The sequence below is a fragment of the Dipteris shenzhenensis genome, chromosome 18, assembly GCF_047967505.1.
Source record: "Dipteris shenzhenensis isolate YYH24624 ecotype China chromosome 18, Dip_SZ_1.0, whole genome shotgun sequence".
In the NCBI taxonomy this organism is placed as follows: Eukaryota; Viridiplantae; Streptophyta; class Polypodiopsida; order Gleicheniales; family Dipteridaceae; genus Dipteris; species Dipteris shenzhenensis.
The window spans coordinates 31,450,979-31,473,614 of NC_141613.1; the positions used below are offsets into that span (position 1 = coordinate 31,450,979).

The window sequence follows — 22,636 nt, forward strand, 5'->3', positions numbered from 1 at the left end:
CCAAATTCCCTACACTTCCATTACTACATTCCCCTTATTTTTACCCTTGTTTCATAGCTTAGGCTTGTATCGTCAACACAACTTCCAATAGTAGCATTCATCCACAAATGGTCATCACGCCAATCCTTGGCTAACACCTCAATTTCGTTCAATAATCAAGGAGATATTCCTTCTAATCTCTATCTAGTGAGTTGATCATGAATCAATGCTTTGATTTGTTATGTATCATGCAGACCCAATCCAAAAATCATGTTGTTTTGATCCAATTTGGGCATTGGGACTCCTACCTCTTTATACTTTGGCTTTGTTGAGAAGACTGAATAACTCTTCATAATTCAACTTTGTTGAGTAGGCCATATAAATCTTTGTACTTTGGCTTCATTCAGAAGGCCAAATATGTCTATGACCTACCTACTTATCTTCCTCATGTGAGGACCCACATGTGAGGGATTGATCTCCACACCCTCTCACTTACTAGATGTGGGCCTATGCCTAGCCATTGCATACAATGGTCTATTTCTACTCTAAATAGAGCCTTGGTGAAGATTTTGGTGGCATTTTCTGTAAGGGGGTTCACCTCATAGAATGTGAGTGTACTAGGTGCAAGCAAAAGGAGGGGTTTTTGAATTTGACTTCAGGAAAGCAATTAATAATATTACAATAAATGGAGCATTTTTAAAACCAAATTTAGGGGAAAATACATTATTTCATAAGTAAAGAGGGATGGTTTTATTGAGGGGAAAATTTTAGTTTAGGGATCTTTAGACTATCCCTTGAAGGCACATGATAGTATTTTCCTCCCCAAGTATTTTCCTTTTTTGGGTAGTAGATAGACTCTATCAACCTATTCTCAATCAAATCCCTAGTGATGTGGTAATGGACCTTGATGTGTTAATCCTTGTACACCGGTTCTTCGCAATCACTATGCAATTCTAGTTTTTGAGTAGATCTCCACAAATTCAGCACTTTGGAAGATCGTCATGTCTTAGATGTAGCTAAACTCTATGACTTACATGATGCCATACATGATTATTATTCCTCCCTTTTCATTAAAGGAAAAGAGTAGCAAGGCCAACATGAGATAACCCCAACACCTAGCACAAAGTAGTACCTAGACTTGTATCACCCTATCCATGATGCCATATATGATGATTTGTCCTACCTTTTCATCAAACCAAAATACATAGTGGGATTATTATTATGAATCCATGAGTGACCCTATCACCTAGCACAAAGTGGTATATAAAAGTGGATCACTATAACTAGAGGAGATTTGGTGTCTCAAAAGGGCCTCCAATTAGTGTTTCCTAATTTCAAGGGATTAGAGAGGGATTTGAGGTATACCAATGAGAGTGCTCCTTTGTGTGGGGCAATGGTACATTGAGGTGTACAAAAGGACATGTTGAGCATTTGTGGATGGGGAGACCTCTCACCCATGGTTTAGACCCATGATCTTCACTCCGAGCCATTGATCTCATCCGAACAATCCAAGGGATACATTCAAATTTGTGGTAGAATGCTCCAAGCCATTAGATCAAGGTGTAGATCCAATGGATACCATCAAAGGATAGAAGGATCACATCTAAACCCTTGAAAATGGCAAGGATCAAATGGATGAGATCAAAAGAGAAGGGGGATCATTTTAAGCCATCCATCTAGAAATAGATCTAAGGGTGGAGATGCAAGGAAAAGATGTTGGAATCCGGGCCATTGATCTCAAGGAGATCCAAGGGTGGAGATGCAAGAAGAAGGCGCTCAAATTTGCATCGTCCATTATGCGCATGAATCTCAACCATTGATCTCAATGACTCCATCTACACCCTCTAAAATGCACCTCAGTCTAGACCCTTCATTTGATTCTTTAATCTCCACCATTAGATCTATCCAAGATCTAATGGTCCACAACAAATGGCAACCTCTCCCCCTTTATTACACCTCTATTTTGTCAAACTTTGCCAATTTGGAGCCCACCAAAGGTGCCTCCCACCAATTTGAGCATCCTAGGCCTTTGATTCATCCATAATCCACCTCCATCCAAGGGCCAAGGTTGATCAATTTCAAAATAAAGGTACCCATGCCAGTTGAGTAAATGCAAGGGGACCCTTAGCCTATGGGTTACCATAGTGGGTTCACTTGGTCTTAGCTTAATCCATTTCTTAATCCATTCCTTATGAGGCCCTTTTGAGACCCCAATTCTCCCCTAATCAATGTTTCCAAATGCCTTAGATAGTGTGCCTCCCTTGGTGAGGATGCGAATTGCTAGAGCAATTTGATAGAGAATGCAATGTTGAGATTGGATAACACTCCCAAGCAATTGTTTATATCAACTCTAGTCTATTAGCTAAGAGTAACATCTTTTATTATTATATTCATCTTCATTCCAACCTCCTTAGATTCCTACCACCTTGCAATCCTTCATCTAGAATATTTAATATCTCTAAGCAATATTTTCCCTACAAGGTGAAAATACCTCAAAGGGGCCACCTAAGAAATATGTGACTATAACATGAGTTAAACATAAGGAAATTTTTAAATCATGTTTTTACCAAAATAATATCATCAATAAGTTTTTGAGAAAAGTAAAAAATATCATCAATAAGTTTTACAAAGGAGTATCATCAATAAGTTTTTGAGAAAAGTAAAAAATATGTGTAGAAAAATGGTTTCTTTTAATAATAAAATATTCATAGATAAGGGATTTAAAAAATAGGCCTTGAATGCATGTGATATATATGGATTACATTTAGTGACCCCCCCGCCCTCTCCCCCTTCCCTAAGGAACATAGTGCCTTACTCATGCCAGATATTTATGCCGAGAAAATAGTGAAGCAGACCAAAGGTGATCATGTCAAACTTTGTCTTCAAAATAAACTTTACATCTTCAATCTTCTCCTAGGTGATCCCTTATTATGATAAGATGATAAATGTATAATATTAGCATCAATTTTTTGACACCCTCTAAAAGGCATGTAGGCTTGCAATCTAGATTAGACCAATTCTTCTTAGGTATTTCCCCACTCTCTATAGCACATGCATGGGGTTTATTTCAAAATGTACAATGCCTTTTAGTGTCTAAACATTATCACCTTGGACCCACAATTCGGGTGGTGGTTGTGCATAGACCTCCTCCTATAGGTCACAATTTAGGAATGCTAACTTGATGTCCATTGAGAATATGGACCAATGCAAAAGTGTTACCAATGCAATCACTATCTAGATTACCTCCATTTGTGCCATGGGAGAAAAGTTCTCTATGTAGTTGAGACCCTTTGTACACCCTCTTTGTGTATAAATATCTTAGACATTAGCATGGCCTTATGCTTGTCAAGCATAATTTTGGACCTATGCCTAACCTTGTATATCCATTTTGTCCCTATGAACTTCAGTCTTCTACTTGGCTAGTGTGGTAAAAACTACATCAAAAGACCGATTCCTCTCAATGTATTCCTCCCAAGTCTAATTCCTCTCACTATATTCCTTATATACATATATATATATATATATATATATATATATATATTGGTTTCCATTATATATTTGCAATTTAAATAATCATTTCTCTCCTCAAAGGACCTTGTCTCTTTGATCAACTTGACTTGAGATTCCAAGACTATAGTTCAAAAGTAGGCACATTTTGAATTTGCCTTGATTTCACTACCCCATCAAACCTAGTCTTTTGGATGTTCACATTTTTGGAATCAAAGAGGTGTCCTTTCCTTGTTTGTTAAAATCCCTCTCTTCTTGAGGTCAAGATCTAGGTCTACATCAAACTCCATGTCATCCAATCTTGGGTCAAGACCAAGGAATTATAGCGACCAATGAGGCTAGCACACATGGCATGGGAAACCAAAAGTGCAAAATAATATGTATAGAGGAACCAAGTAGTGAGACTATCAAAGCTACAATAGTAACATCTAAAGTAGTAGGAGACTCATCAACTACTGAGATGGCGGGAATCACATGCTTGCAAATGAACAGATTCCAAGCTGTAGTAGGGCTGTAGTACATAATGGCATGGAAGCCAATCTGAGAAAACTGTGGGTTGGCATAGCTATAACTAACATGACACACAAGGCTCACCAGTAGCCAAATCAAGGTGTAGCAAAGATATAAGTGAGGTAAATTAGGTAGTTAAGAGCATGCACATGCGGCACAAAACAACTGGCCAAACTGTAATAAGAATAGGCTGTTGGAGATGTGACAACTGGCCGTAGCAATGGCAGTCTATAGAATAATCATCAAATAGGCTAATAGATGGTGCTGAGCTAGCAAGACTAGCAGAGCTACATAAGATCCAAGGCCTTTCAGCCCCATAGCTATGCCCACATGGCATACCAAAAGAATTTCAATAGATCCACAAAAATCAATGGATCCCAAGGCCTAGGAGCAAATTGATAAAATAGTTGAGCATTGTAGCTTAACACATGATGGGTTAACATGGCATGCGGCCAAAGTTGTAGAGTATACATCGCAAAGAAGTTTGTGTGGTAGCAAGAACTCTAATTGATTCCTAGAATAGTCATAAGGTCATTCCCTTAGAATATTGCATGTTCTACTATATGCCTTGCACTTGTCAAAGGCCAAGACAAGATTGCTCCCTGTGCTCTTATCAATTCTATATTTTCCTTTATCACTACTTTAAAAAGTCTATCAATGCTTGAATAACTTAAATTCCTTGCATCTTGATTCTTGATTTCAATGGAATGGGTCTTGTGTTCCTCAAGGCCTAACCTATCCTTCTTCCAATATATATAGATGTTCATCGATCAAAAAATAGTCATAATTGCACACTTAATGCATGGGACAAGAGGACTATTATCTTAAATTTAATTTCACATGCCACTCCACTTTTTCAATATTTGATGTGTGATTCTCATAGTTATAGTCTACAATAGCACTCATTAATCTCATACTTTTTATTTTAAATAGTACTTGTTCATTATCATGCTATGTGTCCTCTAAAATTTGAGACACTTAAAAGAACAAGTTCTAGAAGTCCTATAATATCTTGGATTAGTCACATGTTAGTGTCCTCTAAAGGTTGAGATAGTTTGAAGAAATAAATCTAAGGCCACTCATCTAGATTTTGATATTTTTAGGAAAGAGGTTATACACATTTTCAGCTTAAATCTTAAAGAAATAGTAATCAGTGTATTATAAAAGATTAGATTTTTTTTTAAATTTAAGGTAGATCTTGCATGAAGCAAAAGTACTAGATGTGAACAGACAATGGAAAAGCTGTTGGTTTTTTACTAGACTAGCAATTGTTTTGGGAAAATTTTACCTTGATCATGTTGCTTTTTAATTAATTAAAGCTCCTATTCATCAATATAAAGTATTAGATGTAAATAGACCATGAAAAGACAGATTGTAAGTATGTGAATGGATAATTTTATTTAAAATTTGCATGGATATGGATAAATCAATGGAAACTCATTGGTCTAAATACCTAGTGTGATGTTAAGGTTTAAAGTTTATAATTATGTAACAAGAAACCATGTCCTCACTCCTATTTGGTTTTGTCGCTTTACCTTTTTAGCTAAGTGATTCTCAATCAGCCTTTCTTTAATCCAAAAGTTTGCATATTTGTACAGATCTTGAAAATAAAAAATATTATTATTTAATGTTACTCTTTCCCTTTATATATGTGTTTATACTAAGAGATTAGCACAACAACTTTCTTATAGGAAGATGAGAAAGTTCAATTGGTACAAGAGATGGGTTTGGAGCTGAAACAAATCAATAATTGGTTCATTAATCAACATAAGCGTAATTGGCATAGTCACTCAATGACCTCTCAAACAAGTTTTGAAAAAGGTAAGAAATTTTCTCATGTATGAATATGTGTATTTCAATATAGATTAGATGATAGCTTTGAGATGTTTATCATCTAGTGAACTTTCTTTACTAATGTGTTCAATATTTCAACACCATGGAATGGCATATTCAAATATTTCAATGGACCTTGACTTAAAATATGCATTTTCACCTTTTATTCATAGTAGCTACTTTTTCCTTCTTAATCAAGTCATCCATATGGGAGTGTTATGGGTGTAAAAGCATCTAACGTCTCACTGAATTTGGGTCTTGATGGAGATCAGGTACCAATGGATGCACAAGAGGGAAATTTCCATCATGTGTCTAGTTTGAGAAAGCCTTTGTAAAGTTACATTATGCTTGTCTTGTTTTTGAAATTCTGGAACTTTTCTCTTGTTTTTGGATTTTTTTCCAAACCAGTCACCTCCACTTTATATTGACCTAGTACAGTCTAAAGCATGTGTTTTTGCAACAAAATATACATTCACGACCATGCAATTGTGCTTTACAAAAGCAAAATTAGAGGTATGGGTGCAGAAGAGAATGTGTGGGAAAGGAAAAATATTTATTAGTATATTATTTTGCACATTTGACTTTAAAAATGAATTCATGGGTTGTTTTTCAATCGTTTTGACTGTAAACATGACTACATCCTAGTACTCCAAATGAAAGTTATGATGGAAACAAGAGGAAGGTGGACCCCATAAGGCATGCACCATATGTGGGGGAGGGGAATATGTGGCTTGTGCCTTATGTTCCCCCCTCTTCCACATGTAGTGTGCACCTCATGTTCCTCCTTCACTCACATGTGGCATGCGCTATATGTGAGGGAGGGGGGACATGTGGTGTGCACCTCATGTTCCCCCCTCTCTCACATATGGCATATGCCATATGTCCAGGAGGGGGACCTAATCAATTTATTTATTAATTTTTTGATCAAGAGAAAATAACTAATTAATTTATCGATTAATGTTTAGATCATTTTTTTATTATCTTGTTTGATTAATTATTAATTAGCTTGTTGATTGATTAAATAATTACTTTCTATTACTAACTAAGTTAATTCCTTAATTGATAATTAATGCCTTAATCATTCATCTCCTTTAATTTTTAAATTATCAGTTAATTTGTATTACTAACTAATTTTATGATTGATTAGTGATTATTTTCTTAAATATTTAACTACTAATTGAGTAGTAAATAAAATTACTTGAGGCAAATCTGATATGTCAAGTGTTATTGATATCCATGTAGAGGTGGTGTAAACAAACACCATTTGATGAAAATTATGTATAGCTTATGCTTTGGAATCTCTTTCTGAGTCATTAGACTCTGTTATTGCATTTTCACAAGGATCAAGTCTATGAAAATGATATTAATATGTGTGAGGCTACTTTGAGGGAGCACGATACTATTTTCCACATCATACCCATGCTTCTTTTTTAGACTTTGAGTTGTCAATTTTCAACAATGGATGATTCCCCTCACTCCATCTTCAGTCATGTCCTCTTTATTTAGAAGCCATTCACATTCCTTTTGCAAACAATCCTCATGAAGTTGTTTCATTGTATATTCTTTTGGGAGACTTTTCAAATGTTTTGGTTTATAACACAAAGCTATGAATGTGGTAGGGATTTTCTTTCATCCCTTGCTACCTAAGCAACCTTTGTGACCCAAAGTGGGCCACCTTGGTCATCCAACTCTAATTCTAAATCTGCTAACCAAACAATAACAAAAAGGCCCTCCTGAATTTCATCCGATGGTAAAAACACTACAAGGCACAGGCCCTTTTTGGATAAAAATACCAATCTTTTTTACACTAAAAAGTTTTTTTTGGACGGGCGCAAAGGTCGATATTTACGTCGCTATTAGCGTCAAAAAAGAACGGTCGCTATATAGCGACACTGGTAAACGTCGCTATATAGTAACACTGGTAAATGTTGCTATATAGCGACGATTAACAGAAGCTTTAAAAAAACATTAGTGGGGCTAAACAGGGCCACACCAAGCCCTATTTTGCCCCACTAATGTTTTTTTTAGTAATTACAAAAGAATGTTTTTTGTTACAAAATTTTCCTTATGAAAAGGGTGATACAAAATCGCTCAAACGAGCCAAGCGACAAAAGCATATACATGTCGAAGATATACAACATTGTTTGTTACAAAATTACCCTTTTAAAAAGGGTAATACAAAATTGCTCAAACGAGCTGACATACAGAATCATATACATGGCAAAGTATATGCAAACTACCACTAATACTACTACTACTACTGCTCATCCGAATCGTCATCCTCGTCCTCGTCGTGCTAGCCTGATCCCTGGCCCTCGTGAGCTGTGCCTAATCCCTAGCCCTCGTGAGCTGTGCCCGAATCCCTGGCCCTCATCGAAGTTGTGTAAGCCTAATCCCTCGTCATCATCACTCACCTCCATTGATGGGACATTCGAGCTTTGATTCTAAGAGTGAAACCACATTAATTGGAAATTAGATTGAAACTTAAAGAATAAAACAGTTTAAGAAGTGAGATTACAAGTAGGAGTAGACTTATACCGTGCGAGCAGCCACCTTAGCCCAATCGACCATCGCTCCTAGTGCCTCCTGCTCAATAAACCACATCTTGTTCCTATGCGAAACCTGCATCTCGTCTCTGTCTATGGAAAGGCCCATCGTAGCTTGTTGTGGGCCCAATTTACGAGAGTTAGATAAAGTATATGCAATATGTAGTAAAACAAATAGAATAATACATTAAATTAAAAGAAGTAGACTTACCACGGTTGCCTTGAATGCCAACCATCCGCCTACACCAAAGTGCTACACCAAAGTGCGAAGTACCTACGGAGTCCAGCCATCTCCTCGTAGCCCTCCTCTGACCCTCGAATAGTTCAGGATGGTCCCTGTACTGCTTCTTGAAAAACTTCCAATCAGCTTTGTCTACCCAGCTAGGTTAGCCTTTCCCTTTGCGAACGATGGAAGTACGCAAGGTTGACCTACAATGCTTTAAGAGGACCCCCATGCGCCTGCTTCTTTTGGTCATCTTGGTACTGCCAGTCAGTATAGCTATGCCGCTCCTGAAGTGGTGGCTCATCAACCGCCTCATGGTGGCCATCACTACTAAGCCCTTTTTATTTTCTATTATCTCTCCAGCAATCGTGATTTCATATGACAGGTTCTCAATCGGGTAAGGAGGACTCATGGTAGTGGCAGAGTCAGAGCGAGTGGTGTTACTGCAAGTACTTATGGAGCGAGGAGTAGCAGTGGGAGTAGGAGAGGGCAAGGGACCTGACTGGTACTGGGTCTCGAGACCAAGTGGAGATGTCTAGGGATGTGAGTGTGCTGACTCGTCTACATCTCTCAAGTCAGCACAACATAAGCGACCCTTCCTACTCTTCCTTCCCTTACGATGGGCATGCCCAGGTAATGACCCCTCGGTCAAAGAGACTAGAGGGGACAGTTGGACAGTAGGTCTAGCCATCGGTGTAGGAGAGGGATTTACTGATGTACTGTGGGATAGCAGAGAGAAGAATCTTGCTGCCTCCGCATCGTTCATCTGTGCGACAAACTCGTTGGGACTCCCGACAAAGCCATGGGTTGCTAGCAAATAAGTTCCCTGAGGGGTAGTCATAGTGCTACGTCCGAGAGGAGTTGGGCCAGGGGTAGTCATAGGGATAGTAGACCCCCGAGGTGTCACCTCAGTGGATTCAAAGTCATCTGGAGAGTAGAGATTATGATATCTCCTCCTATGAGGGTTTTCGTACTCGTCGAATGTGCGACATGATCCCATGTCTAATTTGGGGGGATTGGACAAACGTAGACACAAACACGAAGACAAAAAACAATAGCGACGAGTAAGAAGCGGATAGACAATTATGAAATTCAAACTCAAGAAATTATGAAAAGGCAATTAATCACTTGTGAAAATTATGAAATGACATCAATGCATAAAGGATAATTATTTACTTAAGACAATTATGAAAAGCCAGTTTTGAAATGACAAATATTTATGAAAGACAAGTGGAATCCAATAAGATTTTCATATATATATATAAAATAGAGACCAAAAGTATGTCTCCAAAATTATGTATATAAAAATATATGTCTCCAAAAGTATACTTAAGCAAAATTTGTCTCCAATATAGGTCTACTACTCTGCGTTACTGTCTGAGGTACTTTCCTCCTCCGCACCACTAGGCGGGTCACTGGGGACCTCATCCTCCACCTCTTCTAATATGCGGTCATGCTCTTCAGTGATGATCTCGCAATCCATGAATGCCTCCACACAATCCATTATGTCCTTTACACAATCATATTTGAGGCTCCACCGGTCGTGGCGATCTCTCCACAACCTACGGAGATCCCGTAGGTTGTTGTGCATTCCTCAGTCGCCCTTGCTCCACTACCCTTCGGCTTGGACCCCACCCAGAAGCACGCACCCCCACGTTGTACTTCACCCAATCACTCTCTTGCGCAATCTTCTCTTTTACATGAGCTAGCAGAGAAGCTATGTCTATAATCCCTGTGACGTGGGGAACCGGGTTGGGGTTTAGGGAGGACAATCGTGGGTGAGGGCGTGGTTGTTCCATTTAGAATCTGTTTGAAAAAAAAAAGAACCAAATATGGCTAAGGAGCATGTGAAAAAAGAACCGAATACAACTAAGAAGAGGGGAAAAGAAGAGAAGCATAAGCATAAGAAAAAAGAGAAGCATAAGCATAAGAGAAGGAAAAACATAAGCATAAGAGAAGGAAGAGGGGAAAAGAGCATAAGAGAAAAAGAAAGAAAGCATATGCTTATGCTTATGCATGAGCATATGAGCATAAGAGAAAAAGAGAGAAAGCATATGCTTGTGCTTATGCATGAGCATATGAGCATATGCTCATGCATAAGCATAGGCAAATACATATGCTTATGAAAAGAGGAGAAAAAGAGATTGAAGGAGAGGGAAAAAGAAGAGAAAGAAAGGAGAAGGAGAAGGAGAAGGAGAAGGAGGGGGACAATACGAGAGGAAAAGAGCATAAGCATAAGAGAAGGAAGAGGGAAAAAGAGCATAAGAGGATAAAAAGAGGAGAAAAAGAGATTGAAGGAGAGAGGAAAAGAAGAGAAGGAAAGGAGGAGACATATGCTTATGCTTATGCATGACCATATGAGCATATGCTCATGCATAAGCATAAGCATAGGCATAGGCATATGCTTATGAAAAAGAAGATAAGGAAGAGGGAAAAAGAGCATGAGCATAAGAGAAGGAAGAGGGGAAAAGAGATTGAAAGAGGGGAAAAAGAAGAGGGGAAAAGAGCATAAGAGAAAAAGAAAGAAAGCATATGCTTATGCTTATGCATGAGCATATGAGCATAAGAGAAAAAAAGAGAAAGCATATGCTTGTGCTTATGCATGAGCATATGAGCATATGCTCATGCATAAGCATAAGCATAGGCAAATACATATGCTTATGAAAAGAGGAGAAAAAGAGATTGAAGGAGAGGGGAAAAGAAGAGAAGGAAAGGATAAGGAGACATATGCTTATGCTTATGCATGAGCATATGAGCATATGCTCATGCATAAGCATAAGCATAGGCATATGCATATGATTATGAAAAGAAGATAAGGAAGAGGGGAAAAGAGAAGAGAGGGAAGAAAAAGAAGAGGGGAAAAGAGCATATGTATAAGAGAAGGAAATAGGAAAAGAGGCGAAGAAGAGGGAATAAGAGAAGAGAGGGAAAGAGAGGGTTCCTATGCCCATCAATGCAGCTAGCACTTAAGGCATTAGCTGCAGGCCAATGCAAATAATGGAAACAATAAAGGGGGAAAAGACGAAGCACTTTCTTACCTGGAAAAGTCCTGCTCGGTGTTTCGTGGACTGGCTGGCCCTACAAAAAAGAGAAAACATACCATTTTTTCAGATAACTAGTTAGAGGGAGGAGTTTGGAGAAGCAACTTTTCAAAGGGATTGGATTGAGGAGACAAGCATAAGCCTACAAACAAGGAGAAAGCATAAGCCTACAAACAAGGAGAAAGAGGAGGAAGAGAAATACCAAAAAGAGAAGAGGTGAGTCTTCTTTCTTTCACCAAATCTCGTTTTTTGTCCTTAACCTCTGAAAATCAAGCATGAAAATTAGCACATAGGCTTAGCAATACAAGGAGAAACATGCTTCAATACTCATAGAATGAAATCTCACAAAAGATGAACGTGCATTGCTTAAAGAGACACACCTTCTTGAAAAACTTCCTTTCACACAAGCAGAGAGGGAGAAGGGTGGAGAGGGAGCACAAGTGTTGGGAGAGGGGCTGGGTAGGGGAGTCAGCTAGTGGAGATTGTGCAGTCCTACACATACTTGGGTGCAGTCTTCACAAGGCCAGTTTTCACGATGACCCACACAGCCAAAGCACGACTCACATGAGGGCATGGTGCCTTGGCCCGACTAGAGCGACAATGCTTCCAAGCGCACTTCCAAGATCCGCCGACGAAGTGTTGGCTTTTCGACACTCTAGTGAGGCCGACCGCCATGTATGTGGCACCATTTTGGGGGTGTGATATTTCAGCAGTAGAGTGGAAGAGATTCGAGTGGCTATAGGTGATTATGGGCTCTAGAATGATTCAGAGTAAGCCCTCGATCCCCCATCAGATAGTACAGGTAGAGTTTGCCATGACCCCTCTCCAGGTTAATGCCATCTTTTAGATAGTGACTTTCCTCCACAGAGTTTGGGACCTACCTCGTGAGAGACTTCCGAGACTGGCACTAGAGTCCTCTATATGACTATCTAAGAATGGAGCAGGTACAGCATGGTTTGCATGCACCACCGCATGGTTCACCAGTCATGGGATTCATATGGATCGGCTTCCCCCACATGGGCCTATCCTATATGGAGGGAATAACCCAATATAATATCCATCTCCACCTATTTTATATTACTTCTCCCATGGACTTTGAGCCATATCTCACTAAATGCAGCCTAGGTGGAGGGGTGGCACATGGAGGAGCCATGCCACCTTACATTTTATAATATTACTACCATGCATTATGTACAACACACCTTATGGGTCCTCTTACGTGGAAGGGTGGCACATGGTCATGCCCTGCCACCTTAACCCTGGGCCCTATGCACACCATATTTTATTATACTATTGCCACACATACAAACACACACACATATTAATGCCTTTTTCCTTAGACAAATTTATCCATAACAGTTCCCCCCCCAGGCAGGGAATGCACAGCATTTCCATGCCTGGGTCCATCACGCACAAAGAAAGGCTTGAGGTAACGCTTGTTGATCACCTTCTTGCCATATGGTTCATGCAACTCCTGAACTTGTACAGACCCATTGCTACGTTCCTTGATGACTTTGTATGGACCGGCCCATAGTGGTAGAAACTTCTTATCCATTTGGTGGTCCAATCTATTATCAAAGCATAGCACAACATCCCCCTCAGCAAAGTGTCTTTCCCATCCCTTGCAAATCTTAGCATCCAAGCAAGCCTTTTGTCGATTCTTTTGGATCTCTGGTTGATGTAGGGCAAGGCGTCAGGTTTCATCTAGCTTCTCAAGTTGCACCAATTGGGCCTCTACATGTTCATCTTCTGTCATCCTCTATTCTTGTGCCAATCTCAAAGCTGGAATCTCTATCTCTAGTGATAAAACGGCCTCAGTACCATATACCAACTCAAAAGGAGTGTGACCTGTAGATGTTTTATGAGTGATGTTGTAAGCCCATATGGCTTCTGTGACCTTCTGATCCCACTGGCTCCTGTTTCTTGTGGCCATTTTTCCCATGGTTTTACAAAGGAGGCCATTGGTCCGCTCTGTTTGACCCATGGATGCTGGATAATAGATGCTAGAAGTGTGATGATCAATACCCATGCGATTCATGAGTAACTACACTGCCTCATTTAAGAATGGACTCCCATGGTCAGAGAGAATTTCCATGGGTGTCCCAAACCTTGTGCAGATACGTTCGAATATAGAATTTGAAACTACCTTACCATTTGCACTGGGGAGGGCGATAGCTTCACCCCACTTAGTGACATACTGAATGGCTACCAAAAGATACTTCTTTTTGCGGGCGGTCATGGGCAAGGGTCCGACAAAATCTATTCCCCACTTCTGAAACGGATGGATGGACATCACTGGGTGATGTTGCCCAGGACGCAAATCCTTCCTACCAAAGAATTGGCATGGTTCATAGGTTTTGCAATACAAAGTGACATCCTTGAACAAGGTCGGCCAATAGTATCCAGCATGTAAAATCTTCTCGGCTGTATAGTCACTGGCATAGTGGCCTCCACAAAATCCATCATGATAATGCTTCAATACCTTAGGCACTTCATCTGCATCAATGGCCCGTCTTAGTACCCCATCCATGCCTTGACGGTACAACACCCCATCAAGGAGGGTATATCACTTACTATCTCTGCGGATCTTCTTTCTCTCATAGCTAGTACTTTTTGGAGGAAAGGAGAAAGCAGTCAGAAACCTGTAGATACCACCATACCATGGATCCCCAACTTCTATGGCCGCTACAAGGGTTACATCGAGGCACTCCTCTAAATCAATCAAAGCATTCTTTAAGTTGGAACAACCCCCTTTTACAATTTTGAAAGAAAAATCATATTCTTGTAGAACTGCCAACCATTTGGCCAACCGGCCCATGGGATTTGGTGATTGAAGAACCTGCTTTGCAAGACCAGTGCTAGTGAGTATAATGAAGGACTTTCCAGCCACATAATGCTTAAATTTCTCAATGCAGAACACCAAAGACAAGGCATGCTTGTCAGCCTCTGAATAGCGTCGCTCAGTGTCGAGCAATTGTCGAGAAGCAAATCGAATGGGATACATGAACCGATCCTCCCCTTGCTGGAGAAGAATACCTGCCAGAGTGTGCTCACCAAACCCAGGATTGATATAGAAAGTCTTTGACCAATCTGGATTGCGTAGAATGGGTTCTGAAGCCAAAGCATTCTTGATTTGTGCAAACCCATGATCACAATCCTCATCCCAAGAGAAATCAACCCCATCTTTTAATAGCATAGTCATGGGTCGTGTCAAAGCAGCATATTGATCAATGAAGCGGCGATAGTATCCTGCTAGATTGACAAATGAGCATACTTGACGTTTGGTTGTTGGCAGGGAGAGCTTGAGGATGGCTTCTACCTTCTCGGGGTCAGGCTTGACACCCTCGGATGAGATAATATGTCCCAGTAACCTCCCTTGAGTGGCTCCAATGGTGCATTTCTCAAACCCTGAGACTGCCATTTGCATCATTGACCCTTTGGAAGGCCAATCTAACCTTCATGACGTGCTCCTTACGTGACGAGAATATACAGAAATCATCTAAAAACACCTCCAAGAAATCCCCTAAATAAGGAGCAAACACCATCTGCATAAATATTTGAAAGATAGCAGGAGCATTGGTGAGGCCAAATGGCATTACTTTAAATGCAAATGTCCCCCCAAATGTGGTTTTAAGCACATCTTCTTCTCGGCAATTCTGATTTGATAAAACCCAGAGTAACCATCACAAAAAGTATACATCTCATGACCACTTACCTTCTCAAGAATGAGGTCTTGAAAGGGAAGAGGATGATGATCCCTCTTGGTGGCTGCATTGAGTTTCTTATAGTCGATGCAGACCCACCACTTGTTGTTTTTCTTTGGGGTGACTACCACTGGTGAAACCCATTTAGTATTATGAACCGGAACAATAAACCCAGCTTCTACAAGTTTCTGCAACTCTGAGCACAAAGCATCAGTCTGCAAGGGCCCTAATCTCCGATACTTCTGAGCCGCAAGCTTCGTATCAGGCTTCAACTCTATCTTGTGCTCTATGGCAGTCACATGGCAAAGGTGGTGGTAGCTAGTTGCAAAGAGGTCAGGGAAATCTTTGAACATTTCTAGGAACTCGTCTTTCTCACTTGGAGTGAGGTCTAGGGAAAGCATAGATTCAAGCTATTGAGGACTAGCTATTACCTTTTCTACAGGTGGTGGGGTCGAAGACACCCCCATCATGTAAACTTCCTCCTTTGAGAATTCCTCCCCCCATCTGATTCTTCAATTGATTTAGACACCGAGGATGAGAGAGTATCATTGTCTTGCTCCTCTTCTTCTTTTGGTTCCGTGGCACCGGGTTGCACCGGGATCTTCTCCTTAGAAGCAGCAAAAGACATGTGTCCTGTCTTCCAATAGCTGACTGCATCACTCTTTCTCAACCATGGTCTCTCGAGTATGGATGGGTAACTCCTGCCTGTATTTTCAATGTCCACTACATAGAAATTGACGGTGGTGGTCAACCCATTGACAGTGATGGGCAAATCCTCAATGACTCCTAGGGTGGCGAGTCATCGACCATCTGCTACCTTGATTCGAGTGGAGGAACGCCTTGTACATTTCAAATTCAATTTCTTCATGATTCAGGGCACCATGATATTACATGCAACTCCCCCATCAACACACACATTTTTAACACGGCAGTTATCTATGATGACATCGACTGTATGTGGGTGCCAATCAATTTCTACAGAGATAGAAGATACCTCTCTTACCTTTCCCTTTTTCTTGTTCCTCCTTGTTGAGAGCCCTTGCTACAGCTCACGTCTCACCTTAGGGCTTAATGCTATTAGTTGAGGGAGCGTGATGCTCAAAGAATGATGAGCAAGATCCTGAACGACCGAATAGTCTTCTTGCCCTGAGCCAATGGGAAAATCCAAGGGTGACCACTTACTCCTGCGGGATCTTTTAGTCTTCTCTGTTGGTGGGTCTGCCATCTCAGCATCTGAGGGCTCTGAGAAGGACACCTTCTTCCTGGGGCAGCCCGGTTAGAGAGGGGTCCGAGGTGGTATGACTTATTTTCCCAAGGTCAAGGATCTCTACATCAGAATCCTTAATGCCTGATTCACTTAGAAGATTCACCCTTGGAATATTGGGACATTCCGTGCGATAATGACCCTTCTGGTGGCACTCGTAGCATAAAACATTAGCACAGTCTCTTGGAGGGCGGTTGGCTTGATTTCTGGTGCCCACCATCTCAAGCCAAAGATCATTCAATGCCTTGGCTAGGTCATTGACTCCAAGTTCTATTGCAGGGGGGGGCCTCTTTAGCTGGAGGGGCCGAGGGAGTAGAAAGGAGGGGGGCTCGTGGGCGAGGCTGGGGAAATCTTCGAGGCGGAGGGTGAGAATATACACCTTGTTGAGGGTAAGCATCTAAGGGAGGACCATACATTTGAGGTGGAGGCGGTGGATACATCCGTGATGAGGGGTGGGGGTATGCCCCTGAGTTAGACCCCCCAGGTTGTTGTTGTAGGAATTGAGGGGGTTGCGGAGGGATAATTGTCTTCTTTGAAGTGGGGTCAGACTGAACTTTATCAAACTTTTGAGCAATCTCATGTGCAAGCACCATAGTTTCTGGATTCTCCCATTTAAGCTTGAGGCGGAATTCATCACTTGCTCCTGCTACAAGGTAGCCCAGCACATGCTAAGTCATTCCAGCTCAAAATCCAGCATTGTCCTCCTGCGTGGCAATTAAATGGTCTAGGAGCACGGTCGCTCGATCCACATATCGATGCGCCATCTCACCTTCTGACTGCTTCAAGTTTGCCACCTGCAGGTACACATTCTCCGGCTCCTCTTCTTTGCCGAAATACTCAATCATCGTTGCTGTCAACCTTGGCCAGCTTTGGCGAACGTCGTCGGCCTGCTCAGTCATACCACACTTGAGCCAAACCCTCTAGAAATGTGGGAAGAACCAACAACCATCTGTCTTCAATAAGAAAGTTGAGAGAAACAGAACGGCGCTTGAAGGCCACAAGATACTCATTTGGATTTTCTTCCACCCATCCACAAAACACGGGAATGTTAACCATGCTTGGAAGATGGAAAAGAGAGAGGCAAGACGAGGCTTATCTATGGACAAACAATAGAAAGAGGAAGCTTGAACTAAAAATCGGGTGAAGATACATCCACAAAGCACACATAGGCAGGGTAGGGTGTGACTGGTCTATTGTGAAATACCACACGAGAAGAATCTTCAGCATAGAATAGCACATAGACAATCTTAAAAGGACCAACCCTCATGATATCACATCCATCTTTACAAGCGAGGGTTAGAGACACGGCGCTGCATGAGGTTGTTCATCAAGGCTAACAAGAATGCCATGACAAATGTCAACAATTGGAGAGCTTGCACATCACCTTCAGCTTCTTCCAGTTCTTGTAGTCGCCATGCTATTTCTTCAAGGGGTGTGCGGTCTGGCATCCTTCTTTTGAGCAATGTCCTTGAGGACCTTTCTGATGATCTTTCAAAGTCGGTAAACTCGTATCAAATACGCCCAACACTTAGTTTCATGATGACCACAACCTTTGCATTCCTTACAAATGATCACCCTCCTTCATGGCTTGCAGCTTTGTTGGGGTGGTGCTTCCACTCGCGTCATGCGTGACTGAAGTACAAGCTTCACGTGCCAAGAAATCAGCAACTAGATTTCGAGCTCGAGGGATATGCTGAATTTTTACCTCTTCAAATTGGTTGCAAAGTTCCAATGCTTGTTGATGTCGTGGAACCAAGCCTTTGCTCACACCTTCCACCTTCCACTAACTTGTTCACACACTAGTTGAGAATCTCCTTGCACTTCAAGTTGCTTGACGTGATGCTCTTGTGCCTTTTGTAGCCCAAAAATGAGTGCCGAGTACTCAGCTTGGTTGCATGTACTTGCAAGTGTAGACTTGCTATAACAATACTCCTCACCACCCGGTGAAGTGAGCTTCACACCCATGCCAACAGCCTTGGTCAAAGGTTTGTAAGCTCCATCAAATTGAAGGATCCAAGATGTCATCACACCAAGACTAAAATTCAGACATCCCAAGTTTCTCGGTACTCTAAGATAGGTAGAAGGAGAGGGTGGGGAGAATTCAACACTTGAGCCAAACGTTCAGCACCAAATAAACTTGCAATCCTTTCTTGATAGTTTATCTTTAGACCAAAAAGAATTACAACTTGAAGCTCAAAATGAGGCACAAAAGGTTGATTAGGTACAAATGGATTCCTTGGTCGAAACATTACCATAGCCGAGGCCTAGAAACCTTTGTAGTGAGATTGAGAATAAACCATTCAGGACGAGCTTATCCACAGGAATTAACAAGCAGATGCACCAAATCTCCCCCCAAGCTTGGGGAGCATCCCACCCTTCGATGAAGGACACCGTTTTAATTACCTCTGAAGCAGCAAGTAGTTCGATCACTGCACAATGAGTAGAATTAAAATCAAAGTTCTCCCAGCGTATCAGTAGTTCTTCACCATGAATCATCCACGGTGTATCATCCCACCCGTCATCTCCTTGAACAATGCACTGGACAATCAGCCGTTGAAGGTTGACATGAAGATCAAGGAAGAGATCTCGTGCATTGGTAGCCGTAAGGCGCCGAGGACCAGGCACCAAATCCTTAAACGCATTGAGAAGTAACATAAATATCCACCCTCCTCGTGTGGCGTGCGTCCGTGAAGTGGACTTGGAAAAGTTTCGAATCGGCGATCTAGTAGGAGATGTGAATAGAGCACATGAAATGAAGTACTTTTGCTTTTTACAGCAAGAGTAAACTTCCCACGCTTAGAGAGTTACAGTTCCCAAGATTTCAATATATCAATAAAAATCATTACATTTTCATCACTTCCAACTTGTTGGCCCAATGATAAGTCTCCCTTTTGTGAAGGGGGAGGTCTTGGGTTCAAATCCCACTCTTTAATAAAAAGAGAGGAGAGGAGAGGAGAAGGAGAAGAGAAAGAGAAGAGAGAGGGGGGTGCAGGATCTGCTATTATAGTTTTGCAGAAACTCAAAAAAACTGTCCGCGACCAGAAGATGTAGCAACCCAGAAAACTGTCGCGCGGGTGAACACAGTAGACGCGCGAAGCGAGAAAACTGTCCGCGACCAGAAGACACAGGAGCCCAGAAAACTGTCGCGCAGGTGAACACAGTAGACACGCGAATCGAATGCGCATGCAGAAACTCTGAAGGAGCACAGATGATACAGTTCTGCAGATGCGACCGGTACGAGCAGAAGATTCGTCGGCCAGAATACATGTAGGAACCGTGAGCAGAAATCAGGCAAACTGAAAGTGCAGAAGCAGGGAGGTTTTGCAGCCATAGAGATAGGGAGGCACACAGTTTAGAGGTGCAAAAGAAGAGAACTATGCACGGAAGAGGCTGCAGTGCTGCACCCAGTCGTAGGAGTAACAGATTTCACACCACTAGCCGTGGAGATTTCGATCCCAGCAGCCACACCATTTCTATTAGCTGGAAAAGAAATCAAGACCAGAGGCTAGAGGCTAAGCATGGCGATGCTCGAGGGCCATAGAGGAAAGGAGAACGTGAGGGCGAAACGTTATCATGGGAGGGGAAAAGGAATTAGAAGGGGAGGGAATGAAGAGGGAGACTATGACACAAGGGGAAAGGGAGAGGGGGAAGAGAAGCGTGTACATGATGGGAGGAGGAATGTAAAGATAGAGACATCAAGGGAAGAGGACCATGCTTTATTTGAAAGGAAGGGAAGGGGGAAATCAAAGTACTAGCTAGGTGGCTTTACAAGAATGAGCGTGTCTCGTCAAGGAATAGCCTCCTCCTTTTATAGCCAAGAGAGGGGCTCTCTCCCAATAAATGCATCCTCCCACATGTATGGTGTGTGTGGAAAAGTCTCCCATGTGGGCTAGGAGGTTACGCACTCTCAATTGTGTGCGATAACCCTTTGCCTCATTTTCCACAAAAATCAAGCCCCATATCTCAAGTCTATGATACTCCCTTGGTCTCTCCCAATTTTATAACATGTTCAAACCTCTAGGAGGACAAGTGGAGGGTTGTTGGCACAAGGAATCTTGCCACCTCATCCTACTTTCCCCATTATTTAAGTTGCATCCTTGGACTATCTATACCTCCCCCACATGGACCTATCCTATATGGGGAATAACCCAATATAATATCCATCTCCACCTATTTTATATTACTTCTCCCATGGACTTTGAGCCATATCTTACTAAATGCAGCCTAGGTGGAGGGGTGGCACATGGAGGAGCCATGCCACCTTACATTTTATAATATTACTACCATGGATTATGTACAACACACCTTATGGGTCCTCTTACGTGGAAGGGTGGCACATGGTCATGCCCTACCACCTCAACCCTGGGCCCTATGCACACCATATTTTATTATACTATTGCCACACATATAAACACACACACATAATAATGCCTTTTTCCTTAGACAAATTTATCCATAACAGCACGTGTCCACCAGGACTTATTATAAGTGGGTACTATGCTTGTCTTATTTGTGGAACAGGTTTGAAACCGCTTGCATGATACTCCAAACATATGAGAAAAAATGTTTATAAAGGTCATGCTCGATATCTTCCACTGGACCATCTCGCACGTGGAGGTCAGCTTGATCCACCACCACCATATTTGAGGGCAAGTTATTGGATTCATGCTTGGAGGGCAAATGGAGAGGAACCTCCTCATGGTATGAAGAGGCTATCCATCTTTCATGAGCTTCCTTATTGGGGTCAGTTATAAATCAATCATCTCTTGGATCTCATGCATATCTTCAAGAATGTGAGGGCTACTATTTGGGCACACTTGGTTGGTTCCAAAGACTCGAGAGGAGTGCGAGAAGACTTGCGTGCTATGAATAGGATGTCTCATTTGTCGTCCCAAGTGCATGCTTCAGGAAAAGTTCTCCAGTAACATGGATCCTCTCCAAGAGAGAGGAGGCAACGGTCAAGGCAGCCTCTTTTCGAACACCCACAGGATGCATGCGTTGCTTAAAAGAAGCATTTTTAAAGGACAATAAGCTTAGTGGGCTCAAGTCCCATGATTGACACAAGGTCTTACAGGTATTCTAAGCTATAAGATTAGTGTGCCGATAATCGTGATGCATTTGTGTAATTATGATTATGTGATATTATTGACATGACTTCTTTGTTGCTTTGATAGTTCATCCTCCCAATTATAGCGTGCTTACAAGAAGATGTTAGAAATGATATATTCAAGATCAATGGTATTGTGAGGTATGCTTACTATCAAATCGCATTGATTGCATTTTCTTCAATTTAAGCTGAATAGTCTGTAGACTGATTATGAATATATCTTACATGGGCATGTGAAATAGGTGGATATCTCAAAAAGAGATCTCCATATCGAGCATCGAGAAGGCTAGGGTGGACTCCATTGAAGCCGTATGCTTTCTTGAGAAGCACTTTCCCTCGAGCATTATGACAACTCAAGTGCACTTGCTTGTGCACATAGTTGATGAGGTGGCCATTGCAAGTACCATTCATAGTCAATGGATGTTTTTTCTCGAGCGGTTTATGAAAGCTTTGAAGGGATTTGTAAGGCAAAGAGCAAGACCAGAAGCAAGCATGGCAGAGGGATGGCTTGTGCAAGAGACATTAGTATATATCATGGAGTTTCTTGCATCCACAGATCCCAATATGCTGCAGGCTTGGCATAACAAGGATGATGATTGCATTGTTGGCGAGGTTCCCCAAGGAAAAGGGATTGAAAGAAAGATGAGCGAAGAGCAAATGGAAAAATTCAATAAGTTTTGTATCCTCAATAGCAAGGAGATGCAGAAGTGGATTAAGAGATATGAAGCAGCCAAAGCAAAAAGAATAGTTGCAAGGAAGAGATTTAGAGTAATTTACAGGTGATCGCAACCATATCCGTGGGATCTCGCCCTTCTCCCCACTCACATGTCACTTGGCTCTACATAAAGCCGAACATGATGGAGAGACAATAAATGACCACGAGTAAGAGTTATCATCTAGACGTATGATGCATATAAGTTTC

At 41.6% G+C, this 22,636-nt stretch overlaps 1 protein-coding gene across 1 annotated transcript in view; it reads left to right on the top strand.

Annotated features, from left to right (window-relative positions):
* Positions 1 to 21,148, top strand: part of LOC147891108 (homeobox protein knotted-1-like LET12) — a 35,240-nt gene extending 14,092 nt beyond the window's left edge. Inside the window, exons 4-5 of the mRNA XM_087389157.1 lie at positions 5,688 to 5,817; positions 21,129 to 21,148. Of these exons, the coding sequence (XP_087245283.1) occupies positions 5,688 to 5,817; positions 21,129 to 21,148 (150 nt within the window). The remainder of the gene's footprint in view (positions 1 to 5,687; positions 5,818 to 21,128) is intronic.
* Positions 21,149 to 22,636: the final 1,488 nt, after the last annotated feature.